Below are 15,534 nucleotides of genomic sequence, written 5' to 3' on the forward strand. Positions count from 1 at the left end.
TGGTCGTAGGAGCCTGTTGCGGTCTGTTGTGAGGCTTTTGCATAGGCATATCTGATGGATCAGCGTTTCCGGAGCCAGCCCACATATTGTCGACAGGTGTCCGTCATGTTGACTCTTGTCCACCTAGGAAGGTGGGCATATGTTGGAAGGCAGCCCATTCAGTACTTCATAAAGGCTGCTTTAATGCATGGATTAACTCCTTCTCCTAGATATAGCTGTGGGATTAGAGAGCCGTATGATAATAGCACCAACCAGGCATGGTTTCGTTTCGATAAAACCTCTTTGTCCCGAAGATGTGAGAGAGACTTGATGTTTACTTTCGTTGCACGTTTGACAAGCTGATGTGAGCTGAGTTGAAGTAGTTGATCTACCAGGCCCAGTGTTGTCAACGAGGACTCGAGGTAGAGACAGAAGGTGGAGGTTGGATCCAAAGTAATTTCCACCCAAATAAGAGAGTTTAGTGAGCTTTCTTTTGCCGCCTTAAGCTTATGGCTTAGGTTGATAAATGCCCCTTTCCTTGCTAGAGACTGCCTTACCAGGCCAAGTTCTAGGCAAACTTGGGCCGGTGAAACATAATTTGGTAAGCTGAACAACTTCTTGAAGAGCTTAGTGATCATTTTGTCCAAGTGATCGTCGCTGCGGCATCTTAGAACTTCGCTTCCAAATTTGATTATTGGTATTAATTCAGCTTGGATGACCTTTTAATAGCAGCAGATAGGTTGAAGAACCAGTTGCTTTTTTAACGCTGTTGAACGCGAATGCAAGCGAGATGGATTTCTGACTGAGGGACTCCAGATGGGGATTGAAGGAGCCATTGCTGTCAAGAAGAACCCCTAGGTATTTATATTTGCGCACTGTTTCAACCTTATTGTTAGCTAAGTAACACTGATATTGCAGCTGCCCAGTCGTCTTAAAGGCCATGATTTTTTATTTATTCAAATTAATGAGGAGAGCATTTTTTCCAGAGAATTCAGCTGTTGCGTTAAGTAGCCTCTATAGGCCTATTCTAGTGTGGCTGAAAAGGATGAGATCGTCGGCACACATCAAGCTTGTCATGGCACTTTGCCCCAGCCTTGGTGAATGTGAGTTTGCCTTGTCCTTTTCCACCGGTAGGTCAGCCAAACATAAATTAGAGAGAAGGGGTGCAAGTACACACCCCTGACGTAGACCCTGAAGAGTGGGAATTTTCCTGGAGAGGTGCGTCCCGCCACCCAATTTGACCCTCACCCAGGTATCTGTGTGGAGAAGAACTATTGCTTTCAACAACTGGGAGGGAATGCCCCAACTTGCGAGTTTAAACCAGAGTTTTCTTCTTTCTACTCGATCAAATGCAGCTTTATAGTCTATAAATGAAAGAAAGAGGGACTTCTTGGCACGTTGACATTGGTCAAATAATAGTGCGATGACCATACGTTTGGCAGTTGTGCCCACACCTTTTGAGAATCCAGTTTGATTAAACGGGATCGGGTTGTTCACAGTAGCCCAGGTTTTGAGCTCTTCCAAGAGAATTCCTGCAAAGATTTTTGATTCGACATCTAGGAGTGCTATTAATCGGTAATTTGCTGGGTCATTAGTCGCACCCCCTTTATAGATGGGGCTGATAGTTGAGCCTCTCCATGCTTGCGGGATGATGTTGGTAACAAGAATGCAATTGTAGAGTGTCGAGAGATGTTTTGCCCAGAAGTCTGGGTCCTCTTTGTAGAGGGCGGCAGGGATACCATTGGGTCCCGGTGCCCCCTCATTCCGGCACTTAAAAATTCTCATCCTCGCTGTTTATGAGGTAGCCGAAAAGCAGCTGCGTTATCGTTTTGGAGAGCCGGCCGAGGTACAGGCCAATGCTTTTGCCTCACCTACAGGGCTTGGTTGAAAGGCCGAAATGGTTTGAGAGAGTCTGATACCAGGTGGGTCCAGAGATATTAATCACGGCGTGGGAGTGGGTTGCAGAGCTTAGACTGTTTATAAGCCTCCAGAACTGCACAGATTTTTCTTTGATGCGTGCAAGAGTTTTGCTGCTAGCACAGCTGCCTGGTCTCTTTGATGTGTCTATAGGTGGCCTCGGTAGGCCTGTCTGTAGGTAGATACCAGTGCTCTCAAGGCCTCATTCCTAGGTTCTCCCTGAAAACGGCAAAGGGCGGAATTTAAGTTCTGTTTAAGTGTCTTTGTATACCTTCTTGATGAGGGGCTTTGTAAGATGAGTTTCATAAAGCTGGTTTTCCCTTATTTGAAAGTTAGCAATAACAATGAAATATGTGGTTTGTATCCAGTGGTGGTGAAGTACAGACACGATCATATCTGCACTTGCAATTTATTTCACCTTGTGCATTATTTCTCTTATAAAAATTGTTACCAGATTGTATCAAATCTGAAATGTATCACTATTACCGTGATCTTTGAAATTGTCTTTACCATTCAGTAACTTTATGATCTTATGGAAGATACAGCCCTAAGCCACCAGGTATAGTCATTATCTGAATAAAGAAATATAAATTATTATAAAAGACGATTATAGGTTGAACGAAGCTGGCTCTGTGTATACTATATCAAAATGAGAGATAGTGTGCACAGAGTCCAGGGCATCCCCAGATGCTGAACAGAGGCTAAAGTAGATAATACTAACGCTCTCTTTTGTGGCAGTGTGGTCGAGCAGTTAGGCTTATCAGAGGGTAGTGCAAAGCATTTGTTGTACGCCCACAGGCAATAGAAGTTCACTCTCAATGACTTAACTCCAGACCCAGACCAATGGATTTTATATAGCAAAAATATATGTTCTTAATTTATTTCTAGAACCACAAGATTCAAGTTGCAGGTTAGTACATCAATAAATAAGTATTTCACATATGTAAGAATGTTACTTTGATTGGAATTGGCAAGTTGTACAGTTTTTGAATAAATGGCAATAATCTGTTTTGAAAGTTGACACTGCAATTTTCAGAAACAGTTCCTGGGGGGAAGAAAAATTAGAACTTTTTGAAGGTAAGTACACAACTTACAGTTCCAGACTCTGGCGGTAAGGATGTCCACAGGTTGGGGTTCAGTCTGCAATGGCAGTGTGCATGTGCTTGGTGAGGGGTCCCTTAGGGTGACACAAGACATGCTGCAGCCTTTAGGGACCCTCCTGGGTACAGGGCCCCTGGTACCACTGGTACTTTTTACATGAGACTTATCTGTGTGCCAGAGTTGTGCCAATTGTGGAAACAGTGGTACAGTTTTAAGGAAAGAACACTGGTGCTGGGGCCTGGTTAGCAGGATCCCAGCACACACTCAGTCAAGTCAGCATCAATATCAGGCAATATCTGGGGGGGGGGAGGGTAACTGCAACCAGGGCGAGTTTCCTACAGAGGTAAAATGTGAGGTTACATACGTCTAAAGTTAAATTCAGAACGATTGATTGAGTACCTTTAAAAGAACTACTTTAGGAGATGTCTGCGGTGAGGCACAGATGGTGTCGCTTTTCTTAGGCCCCGAACTCTAATTTCTACCAGTGTAAAGTAAGCTTATTTTTAGGTTTCACCTAGACAGCGAATGTCCTGTCTGTGCAAGACGTTTATTTACATAGAGTGGGGTTACATCCCACCCATACCTTCAGCATCCCTGTCATTTGCTTCACTCCCGTTCGTCACTGCATGCGGGTGCCATGTCCTCTTCTTGTGTTTCGCCCTCCCTTGGAGCCTGGACCAAGTACTTGTGTCCTTCCACTTCTCCTGTTTTTGGAGTGACTGTTTTTGTTTTGGTGTTCAAGCAACGCATATGAGTGCTTGTGTTTTCCGCCTGTCTCCCATGTCCTTATTTATGTAGTTGCTACTCCTCCCACCCGCCCCCTTCCATTTTGCTTCATTTCCCTCTACCCTGTACTCTACGACACAGCTCTCTGTGCCACCCTACTCTATGCCAATGTACTCTATGCTACTCTGCTCTGCACCACACTGCTCTATGGTGCTGCACCCTGTGCCACTCTACTCTGCCCCACTGTATTCTGCGCCTCTGCGCTCTGCACCACTTTTCTTAACTCGCCTCTGTCCCACTCTACTCCTCATCACTCTACCATACGATAATCTACTCTGCACCACTGCACTCTATACCAATCTACTTGCACACTACACCACTGCACTTCCCGCTGCTATAGTCTACTCTGCACCACTCTACTCTACACTACTGCACTTTATGCTACTGCACTCTACAACACTTTACTCTACGTCACCACCCTCTACCCGGCTCCACTGCACGCTGCTATACAACATGGCTAAAAGACATTGGCAAAGCCAATAGCTCTTGTGTAGGCGCAGCCTATTTTACTTTGCCAATACTGGTTTTTCCATTCAGTGTTGTAACTTGCATGTTACACCTGACGTTACATTTCAAATATAGGGAGGAAGGGATATGCGCGTGAGAAAACAACATCTATGAGCTTTGCACAACAACTACTTATGGTTGATTGGGCATCGATCCAAAGGGTGCTAAAGAAAATAGTCTTCCTTGAGATTAGAGATGAAACTTCTCAATTCCTTGAGTAACTTTAAAATGAGACAAGTGTTGTCACACCTCTGGAATGTTCACATGGGTCGTTCACCTTAGGCGGTCTACATACTAACACCAAACTCTGCCATGTCCACTCTGGAAAGAGGCCAGACGATGCACTTCAGAGAGAAGGCCAGCAGAGGCTCGCTTGATGACTAACATGATAAACCCTACTAGGTGCAGTAGGTCCTGCTTTGGCATTTGTCGAGCGCCGCTGCTGTTGTCCGGCATCCCCTGCTGTTGTCCAGCGCCCTCTGCTGTTGTCCAGCGCCCCCTGCTGTTGACCAGTGCCCCCTGCTGTTGACCAGTGCCCCCTGCTGTTGGCCAGTGCCCAGTGCCCCCTGCTGTTGACCAGTGCCCCCTGCTGTTGGCCAGTGCCCCCTGCTGTTTTCCAGCGCCCCCTGCTTGTTTTCCAGCACCGGCTGCTTGTTATCCAGGGCCCCTGCTATTGTACGGCTTCTCCTGCTGTTCTCCAGCGCTCCCTACTGTTGTCCGGCACCCCCTGCTGTTGTCCAGCGCCCCCTGCTGTTGGCTAGTGCCCCCTGCTGTTGTCCGGCACCCACTGCTGTTGTCCGGCACCCCCTGCCTGTTGTCTAGCACCGGCTGCTTGTTATCCAGGGCCCCTGCTATTGTACGGCTTCTCCTGCTGTTGTCCAGCACTCCCTGCTGTTGTCCGGCGCCCCCTGTTGTTGTCCAGCGCCCCCTGCTGTTGGCTAGCCCCCTGCTGTTGTCCGGCACTCCCTGCTGTTGTCCAGGGCCCCCTGCTCTTGTCCAGCCCCTTGCTGTTATCCAGCACCTCCTACTGTTGTCCAGCACCTCCTACTGTTATCCAGCACCCCCTGCTGTTGTCCGGCACCCACTGCTGTTGTCCAGCGCCCCCTGCTGTTGTCTAGCACCGGCTGCTTGTTATCCAGGGCCCCTGCTATTGTACGGCTTCTCCTGCTGTTGTCCAGCACTCCCTGCTGTTGTCCGGCACCCCCTGTTGTTGTCCAGCGCCCCCTGCTGTTGGCTAGTGCCCCCTGCTGTTGTCCGGCGCCCCCTGCTGTTGTCCGGGGCCCCCTGGTGTTGTCCAGCACCCCCTGCTGTTGTCCGGGGCCCCCTGCTGTTGTCCGGCACCCCCTGCTGTTGTCCAGGGCCCCCTGCTGTTGTCCAGTGCCCCCTGCTGTTGTCCAGTGCCCCCTGCTGTTGTCCAGCGCCCCTGCTGTTGTCCGGCGCCCCCTGCTGTTGTCCGGCGCCCCCTGCTGTTGTCCGGGGCCCCCTGCCGTTGTCCGGCACCCCCTGCTGTTGTACAGCTCCCCCTGCTGTTGTCCGGCGCCCCCTGCTGTTGTCCGGGGCCCCCTGGTGTTGTCCAGGGTCCCCTGCTGTTGTCCGGGCCCCCCTGCTGTTGTCCGGTGCCCCCTGCTGTTGTCGAGGGTCCCCTGCTGTTGTCCGGGGCCCTCTGGTGTTGTCCAGGGTCCCCTGCTGTTGTCTGGTGCCCCCTGCTGTTGTCCGGGGCCCCCTGCTGTTGTCCAGCCCCCCCTGCTGTTGTCCAGGGTCCCCTGCTGTTGTCCGGCGCCCCTTGCTGTTGTCCGGCGCCCCCTGGTGTTGTCCAGGGTCCCCTGCTGTTGTCCGGGGCCCCCTGCTTTTGTCCGGCGCCCCCTGCTGTTGTCCAGGGTCCCCTGCTGTTGTCCAGCGCCCCTGCTGTTGTCCGGCGCCCCCTGCTGTTGTCCGGCGCCCCCTGGTGTTGTCCAGGGTCCCCTGCTGTTGTCCGGGGGCCCCCTGCTGTTGTCTGGCGCCCCCTGCTGTTGTCCAGCACCCCCTGCTGTTGTCCAGCACCCCCTGCTGTTGTCCAGGGCCCCCTGCTGTTGTCCGGCACCCGCTACTGTTGTCCGGCACCTCCTGCTGTTGTCCGGCTCCCCCTGCTGTTGTCCGGCTCCCCCTGCTGTTGTCCGGCTCCCCCTGCTGTTGACCTGTGCCCCTGCCTTTGTCCGGCTCCCCCTGCTGTTGTCCGGCTCCCCCTGCTGTTGACCTGTGCCCCTGCCTTTGTCCGGCACCCCCTGCTGTTGTCCGGCATCCCCTGCTGTTGTCCGGCACCCCTTGCTGTTGTCCAGCGCCCCCTGCTGTTGTCCAGGGTCCCCTGCTGTTGTCCAGGGTCCCCTGCTGTTGTCCGGCGCCCCCTGCTGTTGTCCGGCACCCACTGCTGTTGTCCGGCACCCACTGCTGTTGTCTGGCGCCCCCTGCTGTTGTCCGGCGCCCCTGCTGTTGTCCAGCGCCTCCTGCTGTTGTCCAGGGTCCCTTCTGTTGTCGGCACTCCCTGCTGTTGTCCTGGGCCCCCTGCTCTTGTCCAGCCCCTTGCTGTTATCCAGCACCTCCTACTGTTATCCAGCACCTCCTACTGTTATCCAGCACCCCCTGCTGTTGTCCGGCTCCCCCTGCTGTTGACCTGTGCCCCTGCCTTTGTCCGGCACCCCCTGCTGTTGTCCGGCGCCCCCTGCTGTTGCCCGGGGCCCCCTGCTGTTGTCCAGCGCCCCCTGCTGTTGTCCAGGGTCCCCTGCTGTTGTCTGGCACCCCCTGCTGTTATCCGCAGCCCCCTGCTGTTGTCCGGGGCCCCCTGCTGTTGTCCGGGGCCCCCTGCTGTTGTCCGGCGCCCCCTGCTGTTGTCCGGGGCCCCCTGCTGTTGTCCGGCGCGCCCTGATGTTCTCCAGGGTCCCCTCTGTTGTCCGGGGCCCCCTGCTGTTGTCCGGTGCCCCCTGCTGTTGTCTGGGGCCCCCTGCTGTTGTCCGGGGCCCCCTGCTGTTGTCCGGCGCCCCCTGGTGTTGTCCAGGGTCCCCTGCTGTTGTCCGGGGCCCCCTGCTGTTGTCCGGCACCCCCTGCTGTTGTCCAGGGTCCCCTGCTGTTGTCCAGCACCCCTGCTGTTGTCCGCCGCCCTCTGCTGTTGTCCGGCGCCCCTGCTGTTGTCCGGGCCCCCTGGTGTTGTCCAGGGTCCCCTGGTGTTGTCCAGGGTCCCCTGCTGTTGTCCGGCGCCCCCTGCTGTTGTCCGGCGCCCCCTGGTGTTGTCCAGGGTCCCCTGCTGTTGTCCGGGGCCCCCTGCTGTTGTCCGGCGCCCCCTGCTGTTGTCCGGCGCCCCCTGCTGTTGTCCAGGGTCCCCTGCTGTTGTCCAGCGCCCCTGCTGTTGTCCGGCGCCCCCTGCTGTTGTCCGGCGCCCCCTGCTGTTGTCCGGGGCCCCCTGCTGTTGTCCGGCACCCCCTGGTGTTGTCCAGGGTCCCCTGCTGTTGTCCGGGGCCCCCTGCTGTTGTCCAGCGCCCCCTGCTGTTGTCCGGCACCCCCTGCTGTTGTCTGGCGCCCCCTGCTGTTGTCCGGCGCCCCCTGGTGTTGTCCAGGGCCCCCCTGGTGTTGTCCGGCGCCCCCTGCTGTTGTCCGGCGCCCCCTGGAGTTGTCCGGGGCCCCCTGCTGTTGTCCGGCGCCCCCTGCTGTTGTCCAGCACCCCCGCTGTTGTCCGGCGCCCCCTGCTGTTGTCCGGCACCCCCTGGTGTTGTCCAGGGTCCCCTGCTGTTGTCCGGGCCCCCTGCTGTTGTCTGGCACCCCCTGCTGTTGTCCAGCGCCCCCTGCTGTTGTCCGGTGCCCCCTGCTGTTGTCCAGGGTCCCCTGCTGTTGTCTGGCACCCCCTGCTGTTGTCTGGCGCCCCCTGCTGTTGTCTGGCACCCTCTGCTGTTATCCGCCGCCCCCTGCTGTTGTCCAGGGCCCCCTGCTGTTGTCCGGGCCCCCTGCTGTTGTCCGGCGCCCCCTGCTGTTATCTGGCGCCTCCTGCTGTTGTCCGGCACTCTCTGCTGTTGTCCAGGGCCCCCCTGCTGTTGTCCAGGGTCCCCCTGCTGTTGTCCAGCACCCCCTGCTGTTGTCCAGGGTCCCCTGCTGTTGTCCGGCGCCCCCTGCTGTTGTCTGGCACCCCCTGCTGTTGTCCAGCGCCCCCTGCTGTTGTGCAGCGCCCCTGCTGTTGTCCGGCGCCCCCTGCTGTTGTGCAGCGCCCCTGCTGTTGTCCAGCGCCCCCTGCTGTTGTGCAGCGCCCCTGCTGTTGTCCGGCGCCCCCTGCTGTTGTGCAGCGCCCCTGCTGTTGTCCGGCGCCCCCTGCTGTTGTGCAGCGCCCCTGCTGTTGTCCAGCGCCCCTGCTGTTGTCCAGCGCCCCCTGCTGTTGTCCGGCGCCCCCTGCTGTACAGCAGTCATGTAGTAAACGATGAATTGCACGTGTGCCAGCTATAGGGCGAGTACAGCGCAATAAGACCTGATGTGCATCCTTCGACACTAACGCGTGCACTGAGTCAAAGCATCGGAAAGCTCCGCCTACTAATGAAGAGACATTTCTATCAGGAGTTTCTGAAAGTGTAAAGCTGCTTGTCCGGAGAGCTTTACACATAGCTTTACCTTTATGAATTGCCCTGACATTTTTACATTTGGAAAATGCAGGCAAAGGGGTGTCTGTGACTTCTGGATACGGGCAGTGGTTGCACATAGACCCCTCCATTACTTTCCTGTAGTTCATGGCATCAGGTGCCAAGCCCCCTTGAAGTGGCTCCTGTAGGTCAGTCCTCCTGTCCTTCGAGTCTGGGGAGAGGGTTAGTTGTAGTTTTGGGAACAGGAAGACCGAGTTTAACTCCATATTTATATTTCACCAGTTTGTATGATCTTTAACCAATCACTTCATCTCTCTGGGCTCACTTGCAAAAAGTGACAAAATACTTAAAAACAGATTAAATGTAAGACCCTCTGATCTCAAAATAACTTGGACCCTGTACATTCAACACTGAATTTGACTTCAATGTATATTGAAAAAACAGACTTTCCTTTCAGCTGAACCTTCAGGGTTGCTTTCTTGACCTTAAATGCTCTTCATCCCATCGAAGTGAAGTGGTAACTAAAATAAAAACCTCTTCTATGGTAATATAAACCTGTATTGGGCACTGAGGTGACATCTTGTGAAGGAGCGTTCATGGACCTGCTTTTTACATGTTTAAAGTGCCTCCCAGTTGAGGGGAGCATGTGGCGCGCTGGGTGACACTCGTGTGCTGCTTCCTGTGTGTCAGAGCAGCTCTCCCCCTCTTGTGCCCTGTGCCCTCCTATGCCCACACTTTCCCCTGGCAGCCACAAGTGTTTGGACTCTTTCCACATCCATAGTTCACTTCTGACCTCCAAACATTCCTTGGCTGTGTCCTTGCCTCTGCTGTGGCTTTCAGCTGGCTTTGTGTGGTACAGATACCACATCCACGGCGTAAAGCTGCTCCCCAGAGTACAGTAAGACAGGGCCCAGGCACAGCAGGGGCACAGCAGGGGCAGGAGGGCACTCACTCAGAATAGGTGAATATGTGCTGCAGCAGGAAACACATCCCCCTGTCTCAGAAATCAAACATTAGCTGAGATAGTTCTTCTCATTGGTGTTTGCAAGTGTGTCTGAAGGTAATAAACACTAGGCTGCTAAAGGCAGGTGGTCTGGCTTTAGGATTCTGATGCAGGCAAACATGTGTACAGATGAGGCGGTGCTACGAGCCTGGGGAGTATAGAAGGGGCCCAGAAGTAGGAATGCAGACAGAGATCGCTTGCACAGATACATGACACAGAGTCGTGCTGCGGATCTGAAGGCCTGTGTTTTTATGCATCAGCACATTAATGCCTGAAGTATGGACCTTGCCAAGGCCTGTTCTTTTTTTAGATTTATTTTGACATTTGATGAATTCTGAACGGCAGATAGTGGGGTCACGAACTAGTGAGACATTGTAAGGCAACAGAGGTATTAAAGGTTCATATTTTTGAAGAAATGCTGGCAAACATGGGACTGTGGCCTCTGTCTTATCAATAGAATTGTCCAAAATTACAATATTCAAGATAAGTGTCTCGACGTTGTGTTCACCTTCATTGGGCTTCGTTCATTCAGACTTCATTTGTTTATTCATTCATTCATTCATTCTCTATTCGTTAGCCTGTCGGTTTTTCTGGAAATGCTCCTTGTTGATTTTGTTTGTATCTTCTGCATGTGGACAGCTGCTGTCACTTTAATTATACAGGTGAAGGACTAGTGAATCAGCGGAGGGCCTCGAGGTCCTCATGAGAAGGCTGATGGAAGAGGTGAAGATTATTCAAGGTTCCCAGAAGAAAACTATTTACAACCGAAGTTCGCAAGAGGCAGTCATGTCCTGCAGAGGCTAATACATGTAATTGGGATTACCATAATCCCATACGTGTCATTGTACAGCATAAAAAGTGTGAGTAATCTGGAGAAAGAAACGTCACATCCAAACTGAGGCACAGTGCAGGTGCTGATCATAACAAGGATTCCAGCTTCTAATCTGCAGTAGGCATTGAAAGATGAATATTTATTGCACAACAAGACTCTGGTGTCTCCTCACTTGGAGAAGAAATGTGTTCCTATCACAGCATGCCAACAAACCATAAACTGGACAACCCTTATGTTGTCTTGATTGTCATAAAAGCAGCTGATGAAAGTATTTTGGATTCAGCATGGTAAAGCACACAGGACTAAAACCACATCAGTGTTCTGAATGTGAGAAAAGCTTCACTGCGAGATGCTTTTTAACTCTGCACGAGAGAATACACACAGGAGAAAAACCTTATGAGTGCCCTGAATGCAAGAAATGTTTTACTAGCCAATCTCATCTGACTGTACATGGGCGAACACACTCAGGAGAAAAACCTTTTCAATGTAAAGAATGCCAGAAAAACTTCAGTCTTAAACGTAATTTAATTCGCCATGTAAAGATACACATAGAAACATATCCTTACAAGTGCACTGAATGTCAGCGGAGCTTCAAGCAAAAAACGTATCTCACTCTACATGAAAGAACACACACAGGAGAAAAACCGTATAAGTGTGCCGAATGTGGGAGAAGCTTCTGTCACCAGACAAGTCTGACTTGTCATCGGAGAACACACAAGGGAGAAAAACCTTTTCAATGCACTAATTGTCAGAAGAGATTTAATCAAAAATGCAATTTGTTCCGACATAAACAAATACACATTGAACATAAACCTTATCTGTGCACTGAATGTGAAAAAAGCTTTAGTCTTAAAGCCTCCCTCATTCAACATATCAGAACACACACAGGGGAAAAACCATATCAGTGCAATGGATGTGATAAAACCTTCAGTACCAGAACGAGTCTGACTTTACACGCGAGAACTCATACAGGAGAAAAACGTTTCCAGTGCAATGAATGTCACAAAAGCTTCCGTCAGAAACAACATGTGTCCCGACATGCGAGAACACACACTGGACAAAAACCTTATACGTGCATTAAATGCCAGAAAAGCTTCAGCCAAAAATCCACCCTGACCATTCATGAGAGAACACACACCGGGGAGAAACCTTATGAGTGCACCGAATGTCAGAAACGTTTCAATCAGAAACCAAATCTTGACAGACATAAAAATGTACACACAAGGCAAAAATCCTATCAGTGTATTGAATGTATAAAAAACTTTAGTCGTAAAGTCCATCTGATGCAACATCAGAGAATACACACAAGACAGCCAAATAAAAAACTGAGGAGAAAAAGTAACAAAAGTGGAAGAACCGGAAAACTAATTGCTGACAAGACTGGACCAACTGAAAAGTAAATGTAACTTCAGAGCTCAGGCATATTTGACAAAATATTCAAAACTTTAAGGGAAACCACGTAACAACCCGGAATGAATATACAGTTAATTACAGAGGAGAAAGAATACCCATGTCCTTCTTCGTGAAATTGAACTCCCCAGGTCGGTACAGGCTGAATTAGTCCCATTAATGTGGCTAATGCAATAGACAATTTTTCTCAGAGTGCCATTACTGAGAAGTGTACCTTTAAGAGGTATGGAGATTAACCCTTAACATTACCTAAACACGTTTTATGCTTGTCATGGCATGCATCTAAAAAAAGAAGATAATTGTGACAACTTTAATCCTGGAAGAAAAACATTATCATTGCTCTAAATACAAAGAGACGTTTGGATTAAATCATTCATAATCAGAAATGTAATGTCAATGTTAGAAGCACTTAGAACGTGGTCACTACACAAAGAAAAGTCTAATGTTCTTTTTTTTTTTTTTTATGATCTGTTTTGAGTATTGTGCAAACCATTGACTATTAAATTGATCTGAGCTACAATGAGCGAACACAAAGAAAAAAGAACTGGCAAGAGCTGTGGAAAATACAAAGAATGCTTGGCAAAACAGCAAGAAACATCCTTAAAGTGAGTGAAATCAGAGAAGATATAGGCTGGGAAGCAGTCACACACACCCTGACCTGCTAAGGTGCCGCATTCAACTCAGGCCCTATGGTAGAGAGAGGAGTTTACTAGACTGCCAAACATTCAGACATCTTTGAAATTGCTACTGTAGAAAGAACCCTTTGTAAAAAATGCTCAGGGTCTCACTACAGCTGCCAGAGATAAAAGTGCAAAGGGGCTTGAAAACTGTGCCTTGTACGCCCCTTGGCTAAACCCGACCCATATTATGTATTTTATAGTGCATGTTTGTAATCACCTATAAGGTTGATTCTAGTTGTTACAGGCACAAACAACCCATTCAACGATGCAGTAATGGACCCAAGATATTAAGCCTGTTTAATATATAAAATGTTATAAATGCTTTAGTTGCATGATTAATGTGACCAAACATGAAGGAAGATACAAACAGATTGTGGGTCAAAACTGTACCACACGTAGGAAGGTTAAGAGATGGAATGTTTTGCCCCATGAACGTCAGTGCAGTATTGTGGCATGCTATTGTTGTGTAGCCATTTTAGTTATAGCTTTATACATGTTATTTAAGCATCCTAGGCCTGCCGCTGTGCACTTAAACCTAGACATATTTTATTCAGCTTTGTTTTATTATTTTAATAATAGCCACATTTACGGTCTTGTTTTATTTCTCTCTATCTAGCTGTTCTTTGCCTAGGCGAGCACCGTGTTCTTAAACAAGACTTTTCTTTTCACTCTGTGGTTTTCTCAAAGCTGCAGTAAGACAGGTTGTCGGCAAACGTGGTAATGATTTGTCTCTAGTGTTCATAGAAACATACACACTCTGAAGTAGGGATCCTTTCTTGGAACATCAGCTGTTTTATCATAAAAACACTACTTTGACCCATGTATATTAGAGGGAGATTCCAGCCAGATGACCACGACTGTATGCTGATTGCTGAGTGCTTCGCTGCAGTTGCTTATGTAGACTACAGGCCTCTTGCTCAGGTATGAGGGATGATGTCTTCCCAGGGGAACCTGGAGGGCAGAACTAGAGCTTAACATGTTGTGCTCTAACATAGCCGAGGTAGGAATTACTTTAATGATTTTAGTGACAATATGGTAGTGTTATTTTTATGGTTTACTCTCCTCGTCACTATTTTAATCCTGTCATGCTTCATTGTCCTAGTTATGGCAGTACATGCTTTATTATCTAAGATGCAGTTGCGTCATTAAAACCTTATTGAAATATATACTGCCTCTGATTGTCTTTGTATATGTGAGACTAATGTAACTGAGAGAAACGGATGTGATCTGAGTGACCACGATTTCCCTGAGGAATCAATTGCGTCATGCACTCGGCTGCCTAATCATCCCTGCTCTTGGGTAGAGATGAGGCACTGCTAGTTAGCCGGAGAAAAACCCGGATTAGGCAGACAGGTGTCACTTGTAGTGGGTTCAGACTCGGTCTCCACAGTGCAAGTGATTCTGACGCCCAAATCCAGTAGTCTCATTAGGATAATGAATGTGACCCTACGCTACATGGCTCCGCCAACATTTGGTCAGGCACTTATTTTCAGGTCCTCCTGAGTATCTCTGTCTCGCTACATACAAAGACACCTCAGTACTATATATGGAGACGTCTGTGGTATTGAGGATTTTCCTCCTCAGCTAAGTAGGGAGTAGCTAACTAACGCTGTAAGTTGTTCAATCTTAAACCATTAAAAGGATAATCCCCATTTGTTGTGCTTATCTCTGACCAAAATATACCATTCATTTTGGCGAACCCGCAACGGGTAGGAATTGCAGTTAATATGCGGCTACCCTTTACTGCACATTTATTGGCACATGGCCTAATGGCCCAGGGGGGTTCAGTCACATTTGTTGTTGAGGCTCATCCAGCCTATAGAACAGACAATGTCTATTCTTGGGTCACATTTCCAGCAGCTCAATACATTTCACCACTATACACCTGCAAATATACCTGCACAATGCAGAGCATATCCATATCTAGAAATAACTCTATCTTATCAAGAACATAATAATTGGCTTGATGGCCCTACCCCATACATTTCTACATGTTAGGTTAGGTCGTCTAAGTAATGAAGGTCCTTCCGGGCCTTTATTGGCCACACATACACAGCACCCTGATGCAGCAACCTTGACAGTAGCTGAAGTCCGCCGCTTATATTCTGAGCTGATGGAAATATACAGATGATTAGTACAGTTTGTAATGCAAACATTAAATACAAACCTAGCAAGTGCTGCTCCGGCGCAACCACATGCAGTAACTCCAGGCATAAACCCTGCAACTGTACATTCGATCATGGGTAAAGTACCCGCCAAACGGGAAGAGATTCAGTTTTGGTGAGCTCAAAAAATAGATGCACTGGAAGCAGTATTTCCCCATACAGGACCTCAGGATAAGCAGGGAATCTTAACTATGTGCTTGCCATTTGGGATGGTTCCCGCAATAGACAACTTCCATACTTGGGGCACAGTATTTGCCACGCTCTATACTTCCGCACATGGTACACTTGCCAATTTACCGGAAGTGTTGAAACAAATTCAAGACTAATACGGGGCTGCCCCGGCCCTGGACTTGGGGATGCAACTAATGGGCAATTTTGCCACAGTATCCTCAATAATGTTAAGCAACCTTAAAGGGGAAGCAGTTGCACTAGCGGTGTGCATGCGGCTCCGGGACGTTCCTCCACAGGATAAAGAACGTGAGCGGCCAAAGATTATCGCGGAGACCTACTCTAGCATCGGTTGAGATAGTCTGGGGGCCAAATCCACAAAACCACAGTTACAGGG

General features: G+C 49.7%; 1 protein-coding gene across 2 annotated transcripts in view; it reads left to right on the top strand.

Moving 5' to 3' along the window:
* Window positions 1-14,432, top strand: part of LOC138293781 (zinc finger protein 569-like) — an 82,031-nt gene extending 67,599 nt beyond the window's left edge. The window contains exon 4 of one of the 2 annotated variants that reach the window (XM_069233122.1): window positions 10,522-14,432. In XM_069233122.1, the coding sequence (XP_069089223.1) occupies window positions 10,999-12,114 (1,116 nt within the window). In that variant the 5' untranslated portion in view covers window positions 10,522-10,998 and the 3' untranslated portion in view covers window positions 12,115-14,432. The remainder of the gene's footprint in view (window positions 1-10,521) is intronic. The other variant, XM_069233121.1, reaches the window with a different exon arrangement.
* The last annotated feature ends 1,102 nt before the right edge of the window (window positions 14,433-15,534 follow it).

Source organism: Pleurodeles waltl, chromosome 4_2 (genome assembly GCF_031143425.1).
Source record: "Pleurodeles waltl isolate 20211129_DDA chromosome 4_2, aPleWal1.hap1.20221129, whole genome shotgun sequence".
Classification (NCBI taxonomy): domain Eukaryota; kingdom Metazoa; phylum Chordata; class Amphibia; order Caudata; family Salamandridae; genus Pleurodeles; species Pleurodeles waltl.